The 26,143-nt window shown below is 40.6% G+C and overlaps 3 protein-coding genes across 11 annotated transcripts in view; 2 read left to right on the top strand and 1 right to left on the bottom strand.

Moving 5' to 3' along the window:
- The window catches only part of LOC132864476 (NLR family CARD domain-containing protein 3-like), a 34,039-nt gene extending 33,299 nt beyond the window's left edge, over positions 1 to 740 (bottom strand). For both annotated transcript variants that reach the window (XM_060897894.1, XM_060897893.1), the window contains exon 1: positions 654 to 740. The gene's annotated coding sequence lies outside the window, so the exon portion shown is untranslated. The remainder of the gene's footprint in view (positions 1 to 653) is intronic.
- Positions 741 to 1,310: 570 nt separating this feature from the next.
- Positions 1,311 to 10,373, top strand: LOC132864498 (ras-related protein Rab-3A-like). 2 transcript variants are annotated; one of them, XM_060897932.1, is made up of 5 exons: positions 1,311 to 1,328; positions 7,074 to 7,301; positions 8,205 to 8,323; positions 8,499 to 8,623; positions 10,189 to 10,373. In XM_060897932.1, exons 1-5 carry the CDS (start codon positions 1,311 to 1,313, stop codon positions 10,371 to 10,373), a joined length of 675 nt encoding a protein of 224 aa, XP_060753915.1. The 2 variants fall into 2 exon arrangements, with proteins under 2 accessions (XP_060753915.1, XP_060753914.1); XM_060897931.1 differs by lacking the exon at positions 1,311 to 1,328 and adding an exon at positions 3,045 to 3,059.
- A 3,859-nt stretch (positions 10,374 to 14,232) lies between these two features.
- Positions 14,233 to 26,143, top strand: part of LOC132864496 (glycogenin-1-like) — a 25,633-nt gene continuing 13,722 nt past the window's right edge. For 2 of the 7 annotated variants that reach the window (XM_060897926.1, XM_060897924.1), the window contains exons 1-4: positions 18,869 to 19,062; positions 20,734 to 20,869; positions 23,053 to 23,227; positions 24,113 to 24,275. In XM_060897926.1, coding sequence (XP_060753909.1) covers positions 19,050 to 19,062; positions 20,734 to 20,869; positions 23,053 to 23,227; positions 24,113 to 24,275 — 487 coding nt within the window. In that variant the 5' untranslated portion in view covers positions 18,869 to 19,049. Of the gene's footprint in view, positions 14,451 to 14,656; positions 14,688 to 18,867; positions 19,063 to 20,733; positions 20,870 to 23,052; positions 23,228 to 24,112; positions 24,276 to 26,143 lie in introns of those variants that run through there. The other 5 variants (XM_060897925.1, XM_060897927.1, XM_060897929.1 and 2 more) reach the window with 5 other exon arrangements.

Raw genomic sequence — 26,143 nt, forward strand, 5'->3', positions numbered from 1 at the left:
TGAGGTGTCAATGACGGCGGGTAGTGGCTAGGCTGACGCGCTAGATGTTACCTGGATGTTAATTGCTATGCTACTCTGACTTGACTTACTGTGATCTAAAACAAAATGCCTGTAAACGGTCTTCTTGTCGAATCAAGGTGATCCATTTATTCCACACAAGTCCAATACATTAGTTAGGCACAGTATCCACACACAAAGTCCCCAGGAGTGTAGCAAGCTTAGCGCATAGCACTTAGCGGTCAAAACCCTTCGCCCATCCGGGTCAAACACCTGACAAGCAACATAGACTTCCTGCCTAAATACCTGAACAGGTTAATTACCATGCGCCACCCAGTGGACAAAAAAATGAATTGCACCCAAAACAAACCCATGCATTTTGGCTCCTACAGTCTTTGTCTACCTCGTTGTTGTCTGGATTATTTTTGCTATTTTTGTTCATTGACTCTCTTTGGACTTTAATTAAATCATTTTTATTCATTGGATTTCATGGTTTGTGTTCTGTTATTGGATCCTAACTCACCACATCTCACCACCCTTAACAGGATCAAGTCATTCAAACTACATTCAAACTCCAGTAAAAACCACAAACCTCTTCTGCATCTAGTCTCACTTCGGTCTGTTTATATATTATAGCTTTAGATTGAGATACTCACTGTGTTTTTACTCCTGAAATGTTTTATTTTCCCCTCGACACAAAATGGAGCTTCTTTCACTTTCACCATCTTCCTCTTTCTTCTGCAGAGGGGGGAGGGGCAGTGTGACGTGTGTGTGTGTTTTCTCAGGTGACTCATCCATTTTTTTATGAAATAAATCCCTGATAGCTGAAGCCCTTAATACAATTTCGATATACTCAAGGAGGTACAGAAAGTATCTCCAAATTAATTTATCCATCTCACTCCCTGTGTGTCTCTTACAATCATCTTTAAAAACAAAACAGAACCCTCAGTTATTGTCCAGTTCTTGTGGGAAAATGAAACCCATTAGATCAGTGGTTCTCAAACTTTTTTCACCAAGTACCACCTCAGAAAATACTTGGCTCTTCAAGTACCACCATAATGACCAACATTAAAATACAGTAGCGTAGTAGGCCTAAGTATTCATTAAAAACAAGGCGGAGGTTTTATTTAACAAGTATATTTAATAATGTTGGCTACTGTAACGTAACACACAGTACTTTGAACAGTAACACTGTGTTTAAATATAGGAAAATAAAACACTGTACTTAAATAATGAATCAAATAAAATTAATTGCACATAAAAGTGAAATAAACATTGTACTAAAATAAATATTAAGAGTTCTTAAATATTAAATGAAAATGTACTTCAAAGTTAAATAACTGTACTGTTCTTAAATGTTAAGTTAAAAAAAAAGTACTGTACTTGATGTACTTGAAAAAAATCAAAACAGGCTATGCATAGCTGCAGTTCCCCGATTGTGTGCGGCTTACCGGCTCTGGCGATCAGGAGGCTGGTACGATATGAAGCTTCCTGTGCTTTGGCTACAGGTGTACCATAGGACAGAATGGTGGACTTGGACTGCTTCAGTTCATCACGTTTTCGTAAAAAAAAAAATCCATTGGTTTGTCCTTTAGTGCTGTGTGTTTGGTTGTAAGATGCCGTTTGAGATGCGATGGTTTCATGGACTCATTGCTCAGAACGTCCCCGCATACAACACACTGCGGCCTGGGCAGCTCCTCTGTCCCGCTCCAGATGAATCCCAGTTTTATGTATTTTTCGTCATACTTCCTCCTCACTGGTTTCTGCCGTTTGCTAGCAGTTCTGGGGCTGGTTTTGCCACTGTCGTTAGCATCTGCGCTTGGCTCACACACGTCCTCTTCAGTTCTCCCTCTCTCCTGATCCACGCTCCCATTCGCGGATTTAAGCCACGACAGTAATTTTGTCGTACTCGTCATAATTAGCAAAGCCACCTCCACCTTTTCCCATCACAGCCTGGTCTACCAATGGCGGATAACCGTCTGTCAGTGGAACTGGCGGGAATGCGTACGTACGCTACGTATGGCTACTCAGAAGCACTTGCAAACTTTTTAAAATTATTAACTTAATTTGTATCTCCTTTCATTTTCTTGTCATCGGTTAATAAGATATTTTCATCCATTCGGATATTATGGACAGTATTTCACGTTTTATTTATTTTTTTATTTATATTTAATTAAGTAATTCTTTGGCGTACCACTAGAATGGAGCCCGTGTACCACAGTTTGAGAATCTCTGCATTAGATTAAAAGCTCACAGCTGGTTATACAGTATGATAAGGGTGGTGTAAAAGCTTTAGATTTCATATCAGTGGTTGGAACATTTAAAGTTAATGAATTCACACCAAGTTCTATGTGGTTTCATATCCGAAAATACTTTTTTTCCCAAAGGAACTTCTTTTAAAATGCAATTTTGAAGTAAAAAAGATTGCTCTTAAATTGCCAAATTTCCACAGACAGATTCTTCAGTAGTGGAAAATAATATTTAATCATAATTTTTATTCTCGTGGATCAGCCTTAAGGAACAACAGAGTGATTACAATTCATAGGAAATCAATATTTAAGAGGGATTGGAATCAGTAAGGAATTTCTTAAATTATTTATTGGATTGCAGTGGTAATCATTTGGCCTATTTATTTATTTGTGTGTGTGTTTATCAGAGAGAGAGAGAGAGAGAGAGAGAGAGAGAGATTAAATGAGGTCACAGGAAGCCTTGCATTTAAAAAAAATAATAAAACTTCAGCAAACATCATGTGGAAAAATAATTTTGTTGATAAAGAAATGTAATGAAATAAACACTAATGAATAAATAAATGTATACTGAAATGTGCTTTTCTTTCTGTGTAATCTTCCTTTAAGAGGAGAGGACCCGTGAGAGAGCAGCAACACCTCAGGATCATGAAATAAAGAGAAACTTCATTAGAATCGATAATCGGTTCATGAATTTAATTGGGAGTGAAACTGAGTGTGAGTGCGCATGCGCAGAGCTGTCAGGGATTAATAGTGCACTAATCACTGTGAGGTGTTCACACGGAGGCGAGGAGCAGAAACACTGCTCATGAGAAAGTAAGACAAATCTCCTTCTGCTTCTTTATGGAGTCAATATTTTATTCTTATCCTTCTGCTGCCTTGTTAATAAAGCAGCACGCGCTTCTCTGCTCTGATTGGCTGATTTATTTCATCTGGCAGCTGATTGGAGAAAATTCTGCTTTATTCTGCTCATTATTCACACAGCTGACTGATTTAATGTCCTTTATTATTAAAGTGTTATTTATAAATGGAAAAATCAGAGAGAAGTGAAAGTAAGGTAAGTGTGTGTGTGTGTGTGTGTGTGTGTGTGTGTGTGTGTGTGTGAGATAATCTAAATCTGACTGAGCTGATGAATTAAAGAGAGGGATAAAGTGTGTTAAAGTGAGGACCTGGTGATCTCTAGTGTCCAGCAACATTCACACTAATCACAGTTTTACTGCTGCAGAGAGAAATGTCATAATAATAATAATTGTTAGGTTTATATAAGTATTATTCTTGACCAAGAAGGCAGTAATTTATTAAAATGGTGACAAAATTAAGGATTAACTTAAGGTTCAGTTAAACTTAAGGTTCAGTTAAAAATGACCTTCTGTCTCGGCTGGACATTGTTTGGGAACATTTTGTTTATGAAATGTGTATTTTTGATCAGAGATGTGTCTGAACGACGCCAAGGCCTGTTTTGATGTCAGATCGACCCACACACACTTTAATGTTGGATGTAATGGTAGCCTTATTGCTGAACAAAGAGTTAAGACTTTATATTTTAGAGCTTTTTAAGATCCTTTATTATTTTGGACTATTGCATATACTATGGCAGTGATTTTAAACTGTTCCTGTGTAGCCTGACCTTCGGAGAACAACACTTCTTTGTTAGACCAAACATAGTCTAAAACATTGTCGTAAAAACATCTCGCGCGCTTTGACGTGCGTAAATGAAATTGCTGAATTGCTGAAATATTATTTTGCTTATGATTGAAGGTTTCATTCACACACACACATACATATGGAATTAAGATGTGATTTGCTGACCTAGCACATAGACACAGATATCAAAATGATGTCACTCACTCACACCCTCCCATAGACACACACACACACACACACACAACACACACCCCTCTCTGAGGTCACATACAAACACACACACACACACACACACACACATTTGACAGACACAATAGCCGTTTGGAGAGATTATGATTTGTTATAAAAGGTGTTTGTAATCTTTCATCTTTGGCGAGAATACTGTGAATAAACAGCAGTTAAACCGATCTCTGGTTCTCTGTTTTTTTGCGGTGTTCCGTCCCAGAATTCTGCAGGTGGTACGAGGGCGGGGGTCCCGAGAAATAAGTTGACCGATTGACCTTCTAACTGGGTTGAACCTAACAATAATAATAATATTGTGCTAATTTACATTTTAATATGATCAAATGTGCATCTCATCTCATTATCTGTAGCCGCTTTATCCTGTTCTACAGGGTCGCAGGCGAGCTGGAGCCTATCCCAGCTGACTACGGGCGAAAGGCGGGGTTCACCCTGGACAAGTCGCCAGGTCATCACAGGGCTGACACATAGACACAGACAACCATTCACACTCACATTCACACCTACGCTCAATTTAGAGTCACCAGTTAACCTAACCTGCATGTCTTTGGACTGTGGGGGAAACCGGAGCACCCGGAGGAAACCCACGCGGACACGGGGAGAACATGCAAACTCCACACAGAAAGGCCCTCGCCGGCCCCGGGGTTCGAACCCGGACCTTCTTGCTGTGAGGCGACAGCGCTAACCACTACACCACCGTGCCGGCTGTAATGAAAAACTAACATACAAAATGCATCATAAATTCAAATTCACTAATTATAATAATGATTCCTCATCTTTTTTTTGATAGCTTAATAAGAACTAATAAACAGTCAGCCTAAAAACGTTTTCAGTAAACTCTTTTTAATCTATTAAAATTTGACTTATAAACCTTTATATACACATTACACAGAGCAGTGAAATGTTTATTCCTACTTTTATTAAGAAATATATCTGCAATTAATCAGTATTTAATTGATACACTCTCAGAAATAAAGGTACTTCCTCCTTCTCCTGCCATCAGAGGGACATGTTTTATGAATTATAGTGTGTTTTCTATCCAGGAAGCTCATGTGGTGTTTATTTAACTCACTTGTAGAGTTTTATGTACCTGAAGTGAACAACAGGACAAAAATATCCCCTTGATATCACAACACCTGAAGATATTTTTTATGAGATACTGTATATCATGATCTATAGGTTTGTTAACCAATAAAATGAAAAGGTTTTGTCTACAATGTGCAAATATTAATTACTCAACAGCAATAATTTCTAATAATAAATTTAAAAATAGATTTTTGCCATCAGTACAAATGTTTAACATTAAATCAGCTTGTACTAATCAGAGTATCACAGTACTGTATTTACAAACAAGGAACTGTGACATAAATTGTCATGATATCGAACTTATATCGTCATATCACCCAGACTTTAAATTATATTAAGATATATTAAAGTTAGATAAAGATTAAAAATATCCCTTTCACGATCAGTAAAAGGTTCATTTTGATACCTTTATTTCTAAGATTGTATATCATCTGCATATAATCCATATTTATCCAGTGTTAAAATAACTAAATTGTTTCTTCTAATAATGTAGAAAAAAGGACCCACTGTAACATTACATTATAATGAACATAAATTTCAGCATTAATTCAATTCATACGATCGCAAACATAACTTTAAAATACAGAGCCTGCAGTTCAATAAAACGAGACCATCAATGACAGCGTAGCTCACTCCAGCCCCATCTAGTCCAGAAGGAACGATCTAAAGTGGGCCACTTTGCACGATAAATGTTGCAAGCTATATACACTATATACAAGCTATATATAGAAGTGATATCCACCCTAGGAATACCAACCTATTTGCCAGAAAGGATCCAAAACGGTGGGGAATTGACCAAGAAGAAGTGATTTTTGTTGAACTGCTTAAGGCATTAAGGCTTAATTAGTCCATAACTTCATTATTAATTGCAATTATGCAAATTTGGGTAGAAGCTATATGCACCCCAGGCAGACCTACCTTCTTGCCAAAAAGAATGCAAATTGGTGAAGAATTGAAAGAGAAGTGATTTTCGTGAAATGTGGACAACGCCGGACGGACAACACATGATGGCTTAAACTCATCACATGTTGGCCGGTTGAGCTAATAATCTGTTTGCTGTTAGGGATGTTTTTCAATTCCGGATTCCAAACTTTCCTGCACTTATGAAGTTCCTGAGATTCTTTTTAATACAACTAAATGTGTACAGATGTTTTCTGTTTTCAGTTGTTTTTATTTGGCCACCTGGTGATTTCATACTCCACATTCCAAAAAATAGGGGGCAGTATATCACCAGAAAGTTGGGGTGCCCACGCGTATCGTAAGAAACAAGGAAATGCATGGTGCTTCCTCCTGTTTCCCCCCAAACACATCACCATCACCACCCTCTTAGAATGATCCCTCACTGAATATAGTATAAAGCTATTTTTAGTTGATCCATTACTGGGTTCATACACTTTTTAGTCATCAGTTATTAAAAAAAAAAAACACACACACACAACTACTCCCTAACAGCAGGGCAAGAAAACACAAAATTCGAACCAAACTGCTGAAACTCTAAGAGTTTATCAAGAGAACACTGCTATCTTATAAATTTCAGGTGGCGTCAGCCTGTAGTTTACATTAGAGCCCCCTAGTGGAATAACAGGGTTTTTTGTTTGTTTGTTTGTTTGTTTGTTTGTTTGTTTTTTTAAACCTTTAAATTCAGCTCCAGTCCACAAGAACACGGATTCTAAATTCATTTGGGGAACTGGATTAGAACCATTATCTATCTGGTCCTGGCCCATGGGCTGTATGTTTGACACCCCTGCCCTATACTACACATAACTATCTAGTACCTGGATGTTTGTTTGTAGAGCATTAACATCTCAAAATGTTCACTGTGCAGCACCTCATGCCATTGTTTTGTTGTTTCTCTCTCAGATGGCATCAGCTAATGAGCCTCATTATGGAAACAGAGACTCTGTGGAACAGAACTTTGATTACATGTTCAAGATCCTGATCATCGGGAACAGCAGCGTGGGAAAGACCAGCTTCCTGTTCCGCTATGCTGATGAATCGTTCACGCCAGCGTTCGTCAGCACAGTCGGTATCGACTTCAAAGTCAAAACCATCTACAGGAATGACAAGAGGATCAAACTGCAGATTTGGGTAGGAAAAGCACAAAAATGATTTACTCCAGTGATGGACTTCAGAACAGGAGCAGGAACTGGTAGACCTCAGGAGCAAGAACTGGTAGACGTCAGGACTGGAGGAGGCACTGGTAGACGTCAGGATTGGAGGAGGCACTGGTAGACCTCAGGAAGACAGGCGCAAATACTGGTAGACCTCAGGATTGGAGGAGGAACTGGTAGACCTCAGGATTGGAGGAGGAACTGATAGACCTCAGAAGCAGTTACTGGTAGACATCAGGACAGGAACAGGAACTGGTAGATCTCAGAATTGGGGAAGAACTAGTAGACATCAAGAATACAGCAACAAGTACTGGTAGACCTCAGGATTGGAGGAGGAACTTGTAGACCTCAGGAGCAGGTAATGGTAAATGTCAGGACAGGAGCAGGTACTGGTAGACCTCAGGAGCAAGCACTGGAAGACCTCAAGGTTGGGGGAGAAACTGGTAGACGTCAGGAAAGCAGGAGCAGGAACTCATAGATATCAGGAGCAGGAACTGGCAGACCTCTGGATTGGAGGAGAAACTGGTAGATGTCAGGACAGAAGCAGGAACTGTCAAAGGGGAAGCCATGACCTAATGGTTAGAGAAGCAGATTGGGACCAAAAGGTCGCTGATTTGATTCCCTGGACCAGCAGAAATGGCTGAAGTGCACCTGAGCAAAGCACCTAACCCCCTACTGCTCCCCAGGCTGCTCCGGGTGTGTTGTATATCATTCTGGATAAGAGCTTCTGCTAAATGCCTGTAATGTAACTATCAGAGGTCAGGGCACAGTGCTCTGTGGACTGGACTACATTTTTGTTTGATCTCTAAACTAGCTGTGTGTGTGTGTGTGTGTGTGTGTGTGTGTGTGTGTGTGTGTGTGTGTGTGAGCGCATGTTTAGGACACAGCTGGTCAGGAGCGGTACAGAACGATCACTACAGCGTATTACAGAGGAGCGATGGGCTTCATCCTGATGTATGACATCACTAACGAGGAGTCATTCAGCGCTGTTCAGGACTGGTACACTCTCTCTGTCTCTTATACTCTTTAACTTCAGACATGGGACATTTGTCTCTGTGTTTGGTTGCTTTTCTGGATGATGGTAGGCAGGGATTAAAAATAATTCCCTAATTGTGTGTGTGTGTGTGTGTGTGTGTGTGTGTGTGTGTGTGTGTGTGTGTGTGTGTGAGTTCAGGTCCACTCAGATTAAGACGTACTCATGGGAAAATGCTCAGGTGCTGTTAGTGGGAAATAAGTGTGATCTGGAGGACGAGAGAGTCATCACTGTGGACCGAGGGAGAGAACTGTCACAGCAACTCGGTCAGTTACATGTGTACGCACACACACAGTTTATATAATAAAAAAATTGGTGGGTAAATTTAACATTTAGTAAACTGTTCTGAAGATTTCAGAAAATGTAAACACTGGAGACTCCTTCCAAGAACATTAAACTTTTAATCTCTTTACAGAAAAGAAGGTTTTTGTTAAACACTGAAAACGTTTGAGTTTTATGCCAAAAGATGAATGAGATGACAGATCAGAATTTCAGCTTTCACTTCCTGATATTTACATTTAAACAACTTAGAACATGGCACCTTTGATTTGAACCTGCCCTTTTTTAAAATGATCAAAAATATTGGAACACACAGCTGACGGGTTTTTCTTGTTGCTCAGGTGAGGTGTTAGATTGATTGTTTAAATAATTAATAGCTCTGAATGCTGGCTCTTGGTTTGAGTTCTGTGTTTCACCTGTGAAGACTGCATTTGTTGTTAAAAAGGATAAACCGACATGAAGGCCAAAGAGCTGTCTACAGGAGAAAAGCAAGTAATTCTGAAGCTGAGAAAAGAGTAAAAATCATTCAAGGGGGAGTTACTGATTCTGAACTCAGCAGCCAAAAAAATACACACTGACCTTCAGTGCTCCTTCAGTGCAGTATCATGGCTTGGACTTCATGGCTGCTTCTGGAACACAATCACAAATCTGTTGATGATGGAACTCATGATGGTATCAGCAGAATTAATTCAGAAGTCTACAGAAACATTCTGTTTTGACAATTTACAGAGAGCTAATTCAAGGAACTTCATCATGCAGTAAGACAACGACCCAAAACACACTGCAGCACAGCACAGGACTTCATCAGGCGGAACAGTGGAAGGTTTTAGACTGGGTGAGTCAATCAGCAGACCAGAACCCAACTGAGCAGCATTTCACCTGAAGAGGAGACTGAAGGGAGGAAACCCTATAAAACAAACAACTACTGAAAGAAGTGGTGCTACAAGACTGGAAAAGTATCACAAAAGTTTGTAGCAGTTTGGTGATGTCACCATGCCACCCGAGTTAATGCAATTACTGCAAATGAATATTAAGTGCTAGTTAGAGCAAACTGTATGTTCCAATACTTTTGCTCACCTAAAAGTTGTGTGGTCTGCAACTAAAGATGCCAAGTTTTAAGTTGTTTAACACGTCTAGATGTAAATATCAGGAAATGAAAGCTGAAATTCTGATATTTCGTCTCATCTTCATCTTTTAATCTCAAACCCAAATGCCTTCAACGTGTAGCAGAAACAATAACCGGCCTTGCTGTTCCAATACTTTTGGAGGGGATTGTGTGATACCTCTGAAGATCTGAACTAGGTTTGCATGTTAGTAGGTAACTGATAGGTAATTCATGCCTGTCAAAAGTCTTGTGTGAAAGAAATACTCAAACTCTTGAAGTACAGGAAGTAATTACAGTTTTTGTTTTGTTTTTTCCCTTCCCACCTCTGAACAGGACAGACCTGCAATACAAGATACATGGGTATTAGCTATGCTCTGACTGTGTGTGTGTGTGTGTGTGTGTGTGTGTGTGTGTGTGTGTGTGTGTGTGTGTGTGTGTGTTTTTCAGGTCTGGGGTTTTTGGAGACGAGCGCAAAGGCAAATGTGAACGTGAAGCAAACGTTTGAGTGTTTAGTGGATGTAATCTGTGAGAGAATGAAGGAGAATCCAGATGCACTGACAAACAGCAGCATTCCTCAGGGGGCAGATCTGAACAAACAACCACAACGCTCACACAAAGACTGTGCATGCTGAAAACACACACACACACACACACACACATAATCATAAACAAATGATAACAAGGACTTTTTTTAAGAACATTCCCATATGATGGTAGCAAAAATATCACAACAACAAAAGAAGCTAGCAAACAATAAAATACCTGAACAGCATTAAAGGTAAACAGCATTACAGAACATCTCAAAAATAAAATCAGGTAAAGTTTGAGAATATCCCCAAACAATACTTACTAACTAACTTGCTAACCTTATGCAAACTAACTTGGTGAGGGATTTTATGATATTTTTTAAAACTAGATGTAAAAAAAAAAGAGAGCCAAGAAATTTTAGTTTTAGAAAAACAGACACATGATTTAAACAGGTCTGTATTAATGTATGCCTATTTATTTATTTATTCATTTATTTATTTATTCATTCATTTAAGCTATAGTAGCAGTCGAAATCAGTCTAATATTTACTTTTATTAACTGTGTCACCAAGCAATACATCTAAATTATATTTTTGTATAGATGCATAAATATAAAACCAAAAGTGAAGTAAAGATTGATTCTGCTGTAATGTGATTTGTAAAGTTATCTTTCCTCGCTCGGACTAAGTATGTTTAAATAATATGGGCTTTTTTTCAATTTATTTTATTTTTAAGAGAAAATGGCACAGTTACATCATTAACACACAAGTAAAACTGGGTCAAAGTACACAACAGAAGCATCATGTGCAAAGGACAGCTGGACTTCATTGGGGAGTCAGCAGTGTGCACCAGAGACTGGGAGAGATTGGGAGTAACGTAAATAACTTATAATAAATAAAAATATACGACTATATTTTTGTTTATATACTTATATATTTCAAAAGTATCCATTTTGTTTAGCAAGTAATTGTTGTTAAATGTTGTATTTAAAAAAAGTGTTATTCCAATAAGTAAATATAAATGTATTTTCTCAAATACCAGTTTTGTTTAAGGGCCATTATCTTTCATGTTATTGTAATTCACCAAGTAAACAAAAAGTTAATAAAAGAAAAATAATTAATTCATTAACTGTAACAACTATTTTATTAAATACAAATAAAAAAGAAAGCAGTGATTTCTAAATGTTCTTTGACTTGTATTTCATTACGGACAGAATGAACTCAAGGTATTTCACGTTTTGTTGGCCAACTTCATTTCATTTGTTAATATCCATCCATTCCTGCATTTCAGTCCTGCAACACATTCCAAAAAAGTTGGGACGGGGCAATTTAGGGTGAGTAATGAGGTAAAACAATTAAATAATGATGTGATGTGAAACAGGTGATGCCAACAGGTGACTGGAATCATGATTTGGAACAAAATCAGCATCCAGGAAAGGCTGAGTCTTTGAGGAGTAAAGATGAGCTGAGGATCTCCAGTTTGTCAAGAAATGTGTGAGAAAATGATTGAAATGTTTAAAAAATAAAGAAAGATAGGAAGGGATTTGGATATTTCACTCTCTGCAGTGTATAATATCATTCAAGGAGTCTTGAGGAATTTTGGTTTGTAAAGGGCTCAAGCCTAATCTGAACCCCCATGATCTCTGATCCCTCACTGCATCAAGAACCGTCATTCATCTACAGCTGACAGAACCATATGGGTTCAGGATTACTTTGGTAAACCTTTATCAAGCGACAATACAGAGTTACATCCACAAACACCAGTTAAAACTTCATCTCATCTCATCATCTCTAGCCGCTTTATCCTTCTACAGGGTCGCAGGCAAGCTGGAGCCTATCCCAGCTGACTACGGGTGAAAGGCGGGGTTCACCCTGGACAAGTCACCAGGTCATCACAGGGCTGACACATAGACACAGACAACCATTCACACTCACATTCACACCTACGCTCAATTTAGAGTCACCAGTTAACCTAACCTGCATGTCTTTGGACTGTGGGGGAAACCGGAGCACCCGGAGGAAACCCACGCGGACACGGGGAGAACATGCAAACTCCACACAGAAAGGCCCTCGCCGGCCACGGGGCTCGAACCCAGACCTTCTTGCTGTGAGGCGACAGCACTAACCACTACACCACCGTGCCACCCAGTTAAAACTTTACTGTGCAAAAAGTAAGCCTTATGTTAATGGTGTCCAGAAGTACTGTCGACTTCTCTGGGCTCGGAGGCATCTGGGACGGACCATCACACAGTGGGAACGTGTATTGTAGTCAGACAAATCAGTATTCCAGGTCTTTCGGGGAGAAATGGATGCCTTGTGCTCTGAAGATGAAAAAACCCATCCAGCCTGTTACCAGGAACAAGTCCAAAAGCCAGGGTGTGTCATGGTATGGGGTTGGGTCAGTGCCCTTGGTAAAGGTAACTTACACTTCTGTGATGGAGCATTAATGCAGAAAAGTACACTGAGATTTTGGAGCAACATCTGCTGCCTTCAAGACAACGTCTTTTCCAGGGAGATTTCAACAAGACAACGCAAAACCACATTCTTCACACATTACAAAGGCGTGGCTATGGAAGAAGAGGGCGTGTCCCCTCTGGCCCCAATAGAGAATGTGTGGGAGAATTTAGAAATGATAAATATGACAGTGACGACCCAGTACTGTTACACACCTTAAGACCTGTTTACAGGAAGAACGGGACAAAAATAACACCTGAACACTTCATCACTTGGAGTCTTCAGTACATAAACATCTTTTAAGTGTTGGGAGAAGGAACGGGAACGTTATAAAGTGGGAAATGCGTCACAGTACCAACTTTTTTGAAATGTGCTGCAAGAATCAGAATTAAAATGTGTTTATTTTGAAAAAAAATTACATGAAGTAAAACATCAAAGAATGTGCTGTTGTAGTGTTTTGAGTGCAATACAGGACAAAGATTATTTACAAATCATTGTTTTTTAGTTGTAATTTCAATTTTAACATACCGTCCCAACTTTTTCTGATTTGGAGTTGTATTTCAGGATTATGTTAGTGTAAGATTAATAAAAACACAGAATTTCTGTAGGTCATGTCTTAATGTGTTTTAATTGGGTTTTTTGAAATCTCAAATTATGAATAAACATTTGGCTAAAACCAATCAATTACTGGCGAAATATTTATCTGAAGATAATCTAGTGGCCAAAAGCTGGGAAAAAACAATAATGAAGAATTAAACTATTTCACACAAGACTTTGGGAGTGAAAACAGAAACTTAGGGGGAAAACCTTAAACTTTTTAAATTTCTGCACATTTTACAAAACGTACTAAAATTAAAATAAATGTATAGTAGTATTAGAAAAAAAATTGAAGATAAGAATATAATATTTATACAACTGGTCAGATATTTTAATGAGTATATTGCAGTGTGGGGCAGCACGGTGGTGTAGTGGTTAGCGCTGTCGCCTCACAGCAAGAAGGTCCGGGTTCGAGCCCCGGGGCCGGCGAGGGCCTTTCTGTGCGGAGTTTGCATGTTCTCCCCGTGTCCGCGTGGGTTTCCTCCGGGTGCTCCGGTTTCCCCCACAGTCCAAAGACATGCAGGTTAGGTTAACTGGTGACTCTAAATTGAGCGTAGGTGTGAATGTGAGTGTGAATGGTTGTCTGTGTCTATGTGTCAGCCCTGTGATGACCTGGCGACTTGTCCAGGGTGTACCCCGCCTTTCGCCCGTAGTCAGCTGGGATAGGCTCCAGCTCGCCTGCGACCCTGTAGAACAGGATAAAGCGGCTACAGATGATGAGATGAGATGAGATATTGCAGTGCTTTGTGTGTGTCGGGGGTATAAAGAGTGTGAAGTTCCCGGATGTAAGGCCTGCAGAGAAGCTGCTGCAGTGACGCGCCTCGCCGCCAGGTGTCGCCAAATCTCCACTACAGCGGTGTGAATTCCGCAGCGGCGCTCATCATTCCTTCATGTTTTCTTTTCAGTGCGCGAGCGGCACAGAGCTCACCTTTCCGCAGCGTGTGCCTTTTTATTTAACGTCAGTTCTATAATGCGCGAGACAAATCGCCTTTATTTGCGCATTAATGGAGGTGTGTCAGAGATCACGTGACTTTTAAAGGTCGTCGCTGTAAATCGGCTTATCGTGCGCACGCAGTTACACACACGCACGCACGCGCAGAGCTGGGATTAATATTCTGGATTAACATGACAGGTAGGAAGCGCGCGCGCGCACACTGCAGCTTCATGGGTTTCTGGAGTTTGACGCTAGTTGAATGTCACGCGCTCTGAAAAGCTGTTTCAGTGTTTGAACTCCGATTCAACACCTCTATAAGATCATCTCTAAGATCTGTCAGATAAATCGGTGTCCCACTGCACTAACATCTACAGGAATGTTTGAAGGAAACAGTGCGCGTGCACGTGATGGAGGGGTGAAAAAATTAAAGCTGCAGTATGTAACTTTTTTTGTTGACAATTTTCACAATGTAGCACTTTTCACCAGAGCATTTTTAACATAGTTACTGGGAGTGTGGCCAGATTTGGTCTCCTAGTCAATGCCAAACCAGCTTCACTGGGAGACCAAATTTTAAACCAAGTTATGTTAGATTGATGCTGAAAGGTAAAACTGAAATGGGATTATGGGAGATGCTTGAATTGCTGGTCCAAATTCATAAGACTGTTTTCTTTGGATTGGAATGTTTAAGAAATATTGAAGTTGCGTTGTCAAGACTGTTCCAATTTCCAAATTAAAGACTAAATATACAGTTATTTGATACTATGTTTCACACTGAGCAATAAAATTGAAGATTTTCTTATTTTTCACTGTTTCTTAAAATACATAATATTATGAAAGTTGATAAAACAATAACTTAAACTCATAGTGTAATTTTAGTATTTTACCATACTTATGATGAAGTTATGGTAACTTGGCACTGCATTAACTATGTTGATATTATGCTGGCTGAAACGAGGATTCGTAATGCGGCAATTTGCATCACAGAATATGCCGCAGCGGTGCAGCCACATGGACTCTGGGGCCTGTGATTGTATTGCCCAGACCAGTTGGTCTCCTAGTGGAAAATCCTTAAAAAATGCTCTGCTTTTCACAGTACACACACACATACTTAGGTGAACAAGTTCTTTTCGTTCAGTTTATTCAGAAGATTAGTTTGTTTTGTTCGTTCATTCTGTACGCTAGTACTTAGGCATGAGACCAGTATGTTCCAGTTTGTTCCTCTGAATCATTCAGCTCCTGCGCTCGATTGGCTCACTGACATGTCAGTCGGATTCCGCAGTCGGCCTTGGTTGGGGTTTCAGTCAGTCTCGGTCACCGTGTCAGTCTCGACTCACGCACACGTAGGACTGAGTCAGTAGTTATAGTCTGTCTAAACACCTTATCTAACACTAAACATATACACTGTACACACTACCATGTTACATGTGGTTATTAAGTCGTATAGTTGATGTACTACAGTCACATGATGGACGCTTTAGCATTCAACTTCAGCTACAGCTACACACATTCGATCATAGTGAATCTGTGACAAATAATTAACAACACTGAAAATGCTGAAGAGTGTTGAGGACATTCTCTACTATGCTCACTGGAATAAAATGCTGACAGTTTAGGAAATAATTTTTTAAAGATCAATATGTTTCCACTGAGCGGCATATTTTTGTACAGAAAGTCATGTTCCAGGATGTTTGGCGTCTCTTGTTGGGCAATTCTTCAGCAGAGAAGCCAAAATTATGAGATGATTAAGATCACCGTAACTTGTCAGCTCAGTGATGTTGCTGAAGTCTGGAATCCAAGTCAAAATGGACTGAAAACCAGATTTAAAAATCATCACCCCAATTATTGCAGTCACTTCAGAGAAACCTTGGTTTGAATTTTAAGAAATGAAAGTTCATTTTTTTCTGACATAATTCCGTTACTGACTTTTTTTTTTCTTTCCTCATAAAAGATTTTGCATTTAAAGTGAAACATAGCTGCTTTTTTAGGTTCAAAAGACCCCATACAGTGAGAAATTTTTATTTAATTCCATTATCTTGAGTACTGCTACTAAAAAAGTTACCACATTTTGCTGTGAATGTAATTGCATGACAGAAGAACTACCCTGTTACCTCTGCCAGCTGTGTTGGAGGAGATGTTGTTTTTGCCTCAGTTTGTTTGTTTGTTTGTTTGTTCCCAACATAACTGAAAAAGCAGTGAACAGAGATTTTATTGAAATTTTGAGGAAAGTTGAGCCATGGGCCAAGGAACAATTGATTAGATTTTGATCCAAATCCGGATATGTATGCAGATCCAGGATTTTTTGTTTGTTTGTTTGTTCCCAACACAACTCAGAAACTAGTGAACAGATTTGGATGAAATTTGTTGGACAGCTTTAGTATTATCCTCAGTTCAAGGGATTTGATTTTGATGTTGATAATACATGGCTTGGCGGAGGTATGCACTCTAGTCTACCGAGAGCCCTTCTAGTTATTTTGTGTTCAACTCTTTGGCCAAAATGGTGGTGTAATAACATTGAGAACATTAACAACATTAACGTTAATTTGATTTTAATAGCATTAATTACTTTCACCAGTAGAATCTTTCCAAACACTGATATAAAAGCTGTTTGTTTACTAAAATGCCAAACAAACAACCAGAGTAAATAAGTGTAGGCAGGTCACCGTTCGTTTTTTTTTTTTCCCATTGGTTCTCTAACAGCACTTCCGGGTAAGACCGAGGCTATGGAGCCATATCCGGTTCTCAGTCATCCAGATCTTTTGCTCCAGACTTCTACAATCATTTTCAGTTGCTTGATTGACGGGTCAGTGAACTGATTGGTGTTCAGCTTTGGTGAGTTCTGAGAGGAGTTGGGAAAACAGGATGCATGAACGAATGAGAGTCAGGGCATGACTGCTAGTAAACAGTAGAAAGATAAAGAACGAATCAGACGACCAAATCACTGATCAGTTCAGTTTGTTCATTCGTGTGGGTGATTCACTCGGTTATCATCTCTAACACACACCAGTGCTGTTATGCTTAATGGAAACATGATTGTCTGTGATACAACATAACAAGTGATCATTGCAAAGTCTCTGTTTACACTTGGTGGTTTTAATGGTCGTGTGTATGAGGATGTGCTTTGATGGCAAACACTGACGTGTGAAATCAGCGGCCTCTTTCTTCATCGCTGGACTCAACTGTTACATTACATTAATGCCATTTAGCAGGTGCTCTTATCCAGAGCAAAGTACAACAATTGTTTAAAGGCACTTCAGCCATTTCTGCTGGTCCAGGGAATCAAACCAGCAACCTTTTGGTCCCAAAGTTGCTTCTCTAACCATTAGGTGCTGACAGTTTAGGTTAGGTGCCCAATACCTAACTAATGAGACTGCCCGCATGTTAATGGCAGAAAAAGTGTTTTCCCCCATTGAGCTTGGATTTCAAGATCCTTTTTACACATCTAAAATATTCTAAAATCTCAGCTCATCTCATTATCTGTAGCTGCTTTATCCTGTTCTACAGGGTTGCAGGCAAGCTGGATCCTATCCCAGCTGACTACGGGCGAAAGGCGGGGTTCACCCTGGACAAGTCGCCAGGTCATCACAGGGCTGACACATAGACACAGACAACCATTCACACTCACATTCACACCTACGGTCAATTTAGAGTCACCAGTTAACCTAACCTGCATGTCTTTGGACTGTGGGGGAAACCGGAGCACCCGGAGGAAACCCACGCGGACACGGGGAGAACATGCAAACTCCGCACAGAAAGGCCCTCGCCGGCCACAGGGCTCGAACCCGGACCTTCTTGCTGTGAGGCGACAGCGTTAACCACTACACCACCGTGCCGCCCTATTCTAAAATATTATTATTATTATTATTACTATTATTATACTACATGCACACTCTTCAGATCAGAATTCTCGAAGGTCAATGCTAGTTTACCTGTGACTCGGTGCTGTTAGTGCAGCAGTCTAGTTACCTTCCAGCCAGTGTAGCATTAGCGCAGGCCAATGCTAGCACAGTCAAGCCGATTATTATTATTATTATTATTATTATTATTATTTTCCCTGTGTAATTTACTTACTTTTCAAATCAACATCGACAACTACACACAATGGAGTGACCTGGAAGCCAAAATCCTGTCAAAATCTTCTGTATTTAACGAAGCAAACCTGGTGGCCATGTTTGCTTACAAATTGTCACAGTCACTCGGTAGCGCAGAAGTTTTACATCTCTGATGTGTGACGTCATGTTGTCTTGATAACATGCAATGTTATAACAATATTGCACTCTCATTCTCCATTGGGTAGAGTGGCGTAATACACGTAGGATAAGCGATATGCTAACAATATTGCATGCTATCAAACCAAATGAATGCAACCCGCTAGACGGGAATAGAACAGGTGTATTTATTCCATCGAAAACGTGTCTTGTATGGATAACAATATGTGATATTTATCACCAGTTATTTATCACCTGAACTTATGATCACATCTTTAGTCTTTCTTTGGCTAATCAGATACAAGGTACACCACCACTCTTGTTGGAGCAGTTGGAGGGTCAGTGCCTTGCCCAAGGGCACTTCAGCCAATCCTGCTGGTCCAGAGAATCAAACCAGCGACCTTTTGGTTCTAAAGCTGCTTCTCTCACCTTTAGGCCATGGCTTCCCCATAACCAGGCTTGAAAACCATCACATGTTTTTGCTCTACAAGAACATCAGAGCATGCTTGAAAAAGTTACTCAGAAATGGTCAGAAAGTTCAGTGTTCATCTCCTGAATAAAACACACGATCTGAGCAACATGTGCACCTGGAATGATCTGCACAGGTGTGTTAAACTCTCTGATATAAACAGACACTTCCTGGAAGCCCCACCTCCTTTCCCACACATCTCATGAGCTCTCTCTCTCTCTCTCTCTCTCACTCTCTCTCTCTCACATGGTAAATGGGGAATATTAGAAGAGTTAATTAACGTGATATAAAATCTATCAGTGTTGTTTGTTACTTTGCTAATGTTAGACGTGTGTGTATTTAACATTAGTTTACTTTTTTAAAAATCATTTATCACAATACTTAAAATTGGAAAATCATGATCAGGGAAAAATCAGGCAGGACGTTGGTTCTTTGGCTGTTCTCTGTGATATGGGCTGTGTTCAGCGTGTGGTATTGAAATGTGAGACAATGGAAGAATGAAAAGCTCACTGATCCGTTAGAACCAGCAGCGCTTTAATAAACACTACTGACTTATGGAAGGGGATTTGCACACACTATTTAAACTGCGAGGATTGGAGAACGGGACAGCCAGTTAAAGGGGAACTGGAGTCATTTTTAAACTCACTTTATTTCTTAATTAACGTGTTATTCAGTTACGTTTTGGGTTTTAATAACCTTATATCGTGACTCGTATTGGCAACTAATTGCAATTAAATATGATACTTATCGGCCTGTTCGGTTTTTAGCTGTGTTGAATTTAGTTCGTTTGGTCCACGGCAGGCGTCGCTTATCCGCGCAATCTTCACGAGACTTGTGCGAGACTTAGAAACGTGAAGCGTCAGCCAGGTGTCAGTGCCGCCATTTTGAAAACTGTTTTCCAAACGAAATATTGCACAAAAACGAGTTTAAATGACTTTTTCTTTCGATTACGTTCATTATGTCTTATATTGAATATTGTTAGGGGTTTTTTTCTTCTTTTTTATAAGACATCTAATTTTTTAGGTTTGTTTACCTGACATGTTTCGACGTACGACTGTCGTCTTCCTCAGAGTGTCACCGGATGTTATTGGTGACGCATCTTTTATCAGCTGATGTTTCCGAAGGTGTGGCCTTCCTGTCTGGATTGACAGGTCGGTCACGCCTTCTACTGTCAGTTCGTCCCCTGCAAGATGGCACTCCAGGTATGGGAGAGCATGTATGCTCCCTCATCTCGGTTGATGGTCCTCGGGCTTCGCTTACGGATCTCTATGGCCTCCCTGATCCAGCGCTGATGTTTATTATCTTCTGTGTGGATGACTCTGGCATTCCCCCAGTCCATAACATGATTTTCCCTTTTGCAATGATCTGTTATGGCTGACTTATAATGACGATTACTGCCTACTTTTTTCAAACTTTCCTGATCGCTATCAAAACAAACAAAACTTCCGGCTTGATCACATCAGCATTCGAGAGATGGCGCGCACGTCTTTTGACAATGTTGGCAGATGTCGGTCGCTTTGATTTCCGCTGTACGTTTTCCTTCCGTCCTACGATGTCTCGCACAGGTCTCAACGAATCTCGTTTACGGCCATTGCTTTGACATATGGACTGATATATTACAGAGCGTATTTCACACTCAGAACTTGCTATAGCAGCGACAAAATAGCGATCAAACATGCATTCCGATATTTAATAACATGAGATAAATAGAATTTTGATAATAAAATTTGCCTTCAGTTCTCCTTTAACAGCATTTTGTGTGTGTGTGTGTGTGTGTGTGTGTGTGTGTGTGTGTGTGTGTGTACAGATCAGGCGTTTATCACACTTGCTACAAATGACAGCTATGCTAAAGGAGCGATGGTGCTCGGTGTGTGTTTGAGGAACCACAAAACATCTCGTAATCTTGTCGTACTGATCGGAGATGACGTTTCACAACTCTGCAGGTACACACACACACACACGCATGCGCAGATACGCTTTGGCTTCTCATTTCATAAACTGGATCAGATACAATTTGCTAGTAAATCGTTCACAGGAACTTTGAGACAAGAAACATGTTCATGAATATGCAATTATTTCAGAAATATGTTCATATCCCACACTTCCTCCTGACTTTATGTAAATTTCCATAAAAGGAGATTTGCTAACATGAGCTGATCGCCTTCAGATCTTATAATTGTTGGTGAGTTCCTGTGAGTTTACTGATGCGATAGTTTCCACTGTCGAGTTTAAATCACGTTTATCTCCGTTACACAACGATTTAATGAATATTTTGTGAAACTCAGTCTAATATTTATATTAATGAGCTGAAAGAACGTGATTCCAAAACAAATCCATAAAATAAGACTAGCCATTTGAATAGGACAAAAGTAATGGCACCCTATAAAGGAGGTGCAGGTTGAGAGCATGCCACACTGAGGAGACGCTCTTTCACCATTTAGATGCCATTTTGTCTTTTTCAGCTCTCTGTGAAAGGCTTTGCCTTTTATGGAGCTCTGTGGGTGTGGCTAAATGTAAATCAGCAACGCTATGAACAGGCTTAGAAATGTGCATATGATTTGGCATTTATCAATACGGAAAAAAAAATTTGAATCTTGCAGGAATTTTTGTTCAGTTTCACAACCAAGACATTTAAATGCAACTTTACGAAAAGATTCATGAGGCTTCTTATAATGATTGTGATTGGTCAGAAGGTGTTGATTAATTCTCGAGAACAGCAGCTCTGACAGTCGCGCAGGTTTATATTAACGTGTCGGTTTTAATATGTTGTTTCTATTGACCCTTCCCACTCACGTGACCTTCGTAAACGTGACCACCATTTTGGACATGAAGAAATAACGGTTTATGGCACAGACCCTTTCGGTTCTCGCTCATCTAGCTGCTACAGTGACTGCTTAGACTGCAACAATAATACCTAACACACATTTAAGTATCCGTCGTAAAGACGTGAAACTCGTCGAGTGACGAGTGTGTTCATTGATAAGCTAACACAATCTAAAAGTAGGCATACCATCACACTGCCCTGGCGCTGTGTACAGTTTACCTTCTATGGTTTGTGCACTCACTATTTGCCATTACTTTCTCCAACACAGTGTTCGAACTATGCCGATATTTTCGGGGGGGTCCCTTTTTTCCCCTGGGGGGAGGGGGGGTGCTTGCGCTTGTCTCAGAGCGCGGATCTCCAAACACATGAGAAGCCTATCTTACGCACATATCACGCGGACTCCACACACGCATCGCGTCTGAAGTCATAACTCATCAGGGGAAATCGTGTCTGCATTGGCATGTTCAAAAAACAACCTCGCGTCAACAATGATACCACACGCAAGAAAAAAAAAACAGTCAGGCTGCTCAACACATCTGATCCACAGCAGCACCAAAGCATCACTGGAAATCACGTCAACAACCAATCTTCCATTTCAACACGCGTCAACAAACAAATGGCACCACAAACATGAACGAATCGGTCAGGCTACCGATTCCAAACCCACAGCAGACGAATAATTAAATGCATCTTACCTTAAAGCAGAATCGACCACAAAGGAAGTGTGTTGGCACTGTTGGCACACTTCCTTTCTACTAGTTTGTGTCCCCAACCTGGCAGCAGCAGTCGTTGTCATATCGGTTTATTTTATCTTTGATGTAAACACAACACTTCGGATATGCAAATGCTTCCCGTTACACACGATTGCTATGTCAATAAACATCATTTTGCCAATATTTTAGAGACCATCCATCTTCTCCGTCGGTCAGCATCTGTCGGGATCCGATAAAATGATAAATCTTGCCTTGTGTGTTGATGGTTACTACATCCAGGTGCACAACAATATAATGGCATGATGGAAGTCTTGCTGAAAGTAAAAACTTTCTTTGATGGCTATATTCCTTTCGATGCTTCGCCGTCGTTCCTCGTTGTTGGCTGTGATAGACTACTGGTAGTGCATGTCCAAAATGGCAGCCGCATTTGTCGTGACGTCACGTGGGATGGGTCAATAGTAACATTAAATGTAACTATAAACAGATAAAAAGTACAACAGATTATACCTTTAATAAAGAAAAAATTGCAGTTGTTGGCAAATTATTGTGCTCTTATAGGAAAATAGTCAGGTGTTTGTGTGTGTTGCAGATCAGTCCTCAGTCAGATCTTTGACGAGGTGTGTGAGGTGAGTGTGTTGGACAGCGGAGACGCGGCTCGCTTGGCGATGATGAAGAGACCCGAGCTCGGCGTCACCCTCACTAAACTGCACTGCTGGAACCTCACACACTACTCAAAGTGTGTGTTCATGGACGCAGACACACTGGTGAGAGATGATGATAAAACATTCCGTATCACACTGTTTCAGGAAACTAATCAACCACATGTTGGTGTAAAGAAGTGGAGTTACTTAGGCTAAGTTTACATTAGACCGTATCTGTCTCGTTTTCTTCGCGGATGCACTGTCCGTTTACATTAAACCACCTGGAAACGCCGGGAAACGGGAATCCGCCAGCGTCCACGTATTCAATCTAGATCGTATCTGGTCCGGTGCTGTGTAAACATTGAAAATACGCGAATACGCTGTGCTGAGCTCTAGTTGGCGTCTCATTGGACAACGTCACTGTGACATCCACCTTCCTGATTCGCTGGCGTTGGTCATGTGACGCGACTGCTGAAAAACGGCGCGGACTTCCGCCTTGTATCACCTTTCATTAAAGAGTATAAAAGTATGAAAATACTGCAAATACTGCTGCAAATACTGCCCATTGTGTAGTTATGATTGTCTTTAGGCTTGCCATCCTTCCACTTGCAAGTGGTAAGTGATCTGCGCTGAGATCACACACACAGCGGCTCAGTCCCGAATCACTGCTTGTGCGCTTCACTCGCGCGCTGTGTGAGCTGCGCAGGGCCGGAGTGCGCACCCTCCAGAGGGCACTCGCTGTTCAGGGCGGAGTGATTTGGAGCACAGGATGCCTGCGGAGCCGAGCGTATCCGTGTATTGGTGTTGCTGTGTGCACGGCTAACGGTTTTAGTGTAAACGCGAATCGTTTTAAGAACATTAATCTGATGATCCGCTGATTCGACGTAATGTAAACGTAGCCTTACTCTTACTACCCTGAATCTGAACTGAATGAGCGTTAATGGGTGTGTGTGTGTGTGTGTGTGTGTGTGTGTGTGTGTGTGTGTGTGTGTGTGTTTAATCTTTAAGGTTCTGTGTAACATTGACGAGCTGTTTGAGCGTGAGGAGTTCTCGGCTGCCCCCGACCCCGGCTGGCCCGACTGCTTTAACTCCGGAGTGTTTGTGTTTCAGCCGTCGGAGGAAACGTACGCCAGGTTACTGACCGCCGGCATGGAGCACGGCAGCTTCGATGGTGAGAGCTACGTTAGTGTGGTTAGCGATTAGATTTTATTTATTTACAGGAAATTATTAGGATATATTAAGTTCTGATAAAGAAGAGTCACTTAAACAAATAAAACCCTGTGTGTTCGGGCTGTAACACACCATACACTTGTATATATGGAGTGTATGTTAACGATCCATACGTACGTACTCAGATTTCAAACCAGAAGTGGGCGTGGCCTAAACATGAAGAAGCTTTTTTGTGTCATTAGGTTTTTGTTTTTGTTTTTTAAACCTAGAGATTTGTGCAGGACTTTTTATGTTTTGTACACAGTTATTTTGTTTGTACTTTCCCACAGTATTTTCTAATAAATTTAGCTGCCTGTGTTTCTAAAAATATAAACGAACTAGTACCTGATTTGACCCACACAGCCGTGAGCAGGCGGTGAGTAAAGATGAGTGAGTGAACGCTGTAAACACACCACACAGAGCTGCATGTTTGTGTTAAAGTTCCCCTTGAAGTTCACAGTAAGGTTGGATTTATGTTTGTGTTAAAGCTCATGTTAATGTTTGCATTAATGTTGACATTTACGATCAGGTTCATGTTCATGAGGTGAGACAGAGCACAGTGAGACAAAGCAGCGAGGTGAGAAAGAGCAGTGAGGCACAGCGCAGCGAGGTGAGACAGCGCGGCGAGGTGAGATGTAGCAGTGAGACAGAGCAGCGAGGTGAGACAGCACAGTGAGACGGAGCTGTGACACAGAGCCGCAAGGTGAGACGGAGCAGTGAGACAGAGCAGCGAGGTGAGACAGAGCAGTGAGACAGAGCAGCGAGGTGAGGCAGCAGAGTGAGCTGTCTCACTGTTCTGTATTTTGGTGAAATAAAGCAGAGCGCTTAAATGTTCCTCCACACTGAGAGAATTCAGTTGCCTGGTAAACAACATCACCATCATCACCATGGAAACTGAATCACATGATTAGTGACTTCAGATGCTACAATAATAACTGTGTTTATTATAGTGTGTGACCTCTGTCACACCTCTCCCTTACATTACAGAGCACTTTATTCTGAGTCTTCATTCTTCTTCTTCTAACTAACGTTTCCATCCAAGTTCTTAATGTAGAAACTCTTTGCTTCTTCCTGGATTTCTTATCGAGGATTTCAGACTCATTCTAACAATTTCCTTTCTGTTTTTCTCGCATTTTTCATCACTCTATTCCTCACAGCCTTTCTTTCTTTCTTTGATTTTGAACTTTGTGGAATAGCATCGTGCTGATGCTGAGTTTACTGTATTTCTGATGTCCCTGTGCAGTTCATCACTTTTTGATGTTTACCTCGGCCGGGACGGAGTCCGCCAGGGGGCGAGGTATTATTTTTGGTCGGGTTTCTGTGTTTTTTTGTTAACGATATTACGGGAAATTGGCTGGATCAATCTTCATGAAACTTTCAGGATAGATGGGCATTGGTCTCAAATAGAACCTCCAATATTTTAAGGGTCATCCAGTCAAGGTCACCAAAAAGGTCATCATTTTTGTTGTGTCTACTGCCTCATATAGTGGCGCTATCCAGTACGTCATTGTGCTGTAAGAATGTAAGAGTGTAACAGTCGCGCACTGTGCATGCGCATACACGTGTTCCTATTAAAATGGCCAGTGAGTGTATACAATTCGGTTCACCATTCAAAATAAATAGACTAGACTAAAGAAATGGCTTTCAGACATGTTTATGCTTATTACAGAGGGCAAGTGCGTTCCACTGAGCTCTAGCACCAGGCCATTTCCGGGAAATAAGAGTTTGGGTCATGGCAACTGTGTGCGTGTGTGTGTCAACCTCGGTTTGGAGGTTTCAGTTTGGAAAACTGTAAGCGGTAAGAGTAGAATAATATAAAGTACAGACACT

This window comes from Neoarius graeffei, chromosome 17 (assembly GCF_027579695.1).
Source record: "Neoarius graeffei isolate fNeoGra1 chromosome 17, fNeoGra1.pri, whole genome shotgun sequence".
NCBI classification, from domain to species: Eukaryota; Metazoa; Chordata; class Actinopteri; order Siluriformes; family Ariidae; genus Neoarius; species Neoarius graeffei.

What these genes read in the sequence shown, in the direction of transcription:
- LOC132864498 (XM_060897932.1), top strand. An exon ending in GGATCAAACTGCAGATTTGG is followed by an intron (nt 7,302 to 8,204) that starts GTAGGAAAAGCA and finishes GCGCATGTTTAG; the next exon opens with GACACAGCTGGTCAGGAGCG. An exon ending in TTCAGCGCTGTTCAGGACTG is followed by an intron (nt 8,324 to 8,498) that starts GTACACTCTCTC and finishes GTGTGAGTTCAG; the next exon opens with GTCCACTCAGATTAAGACGT.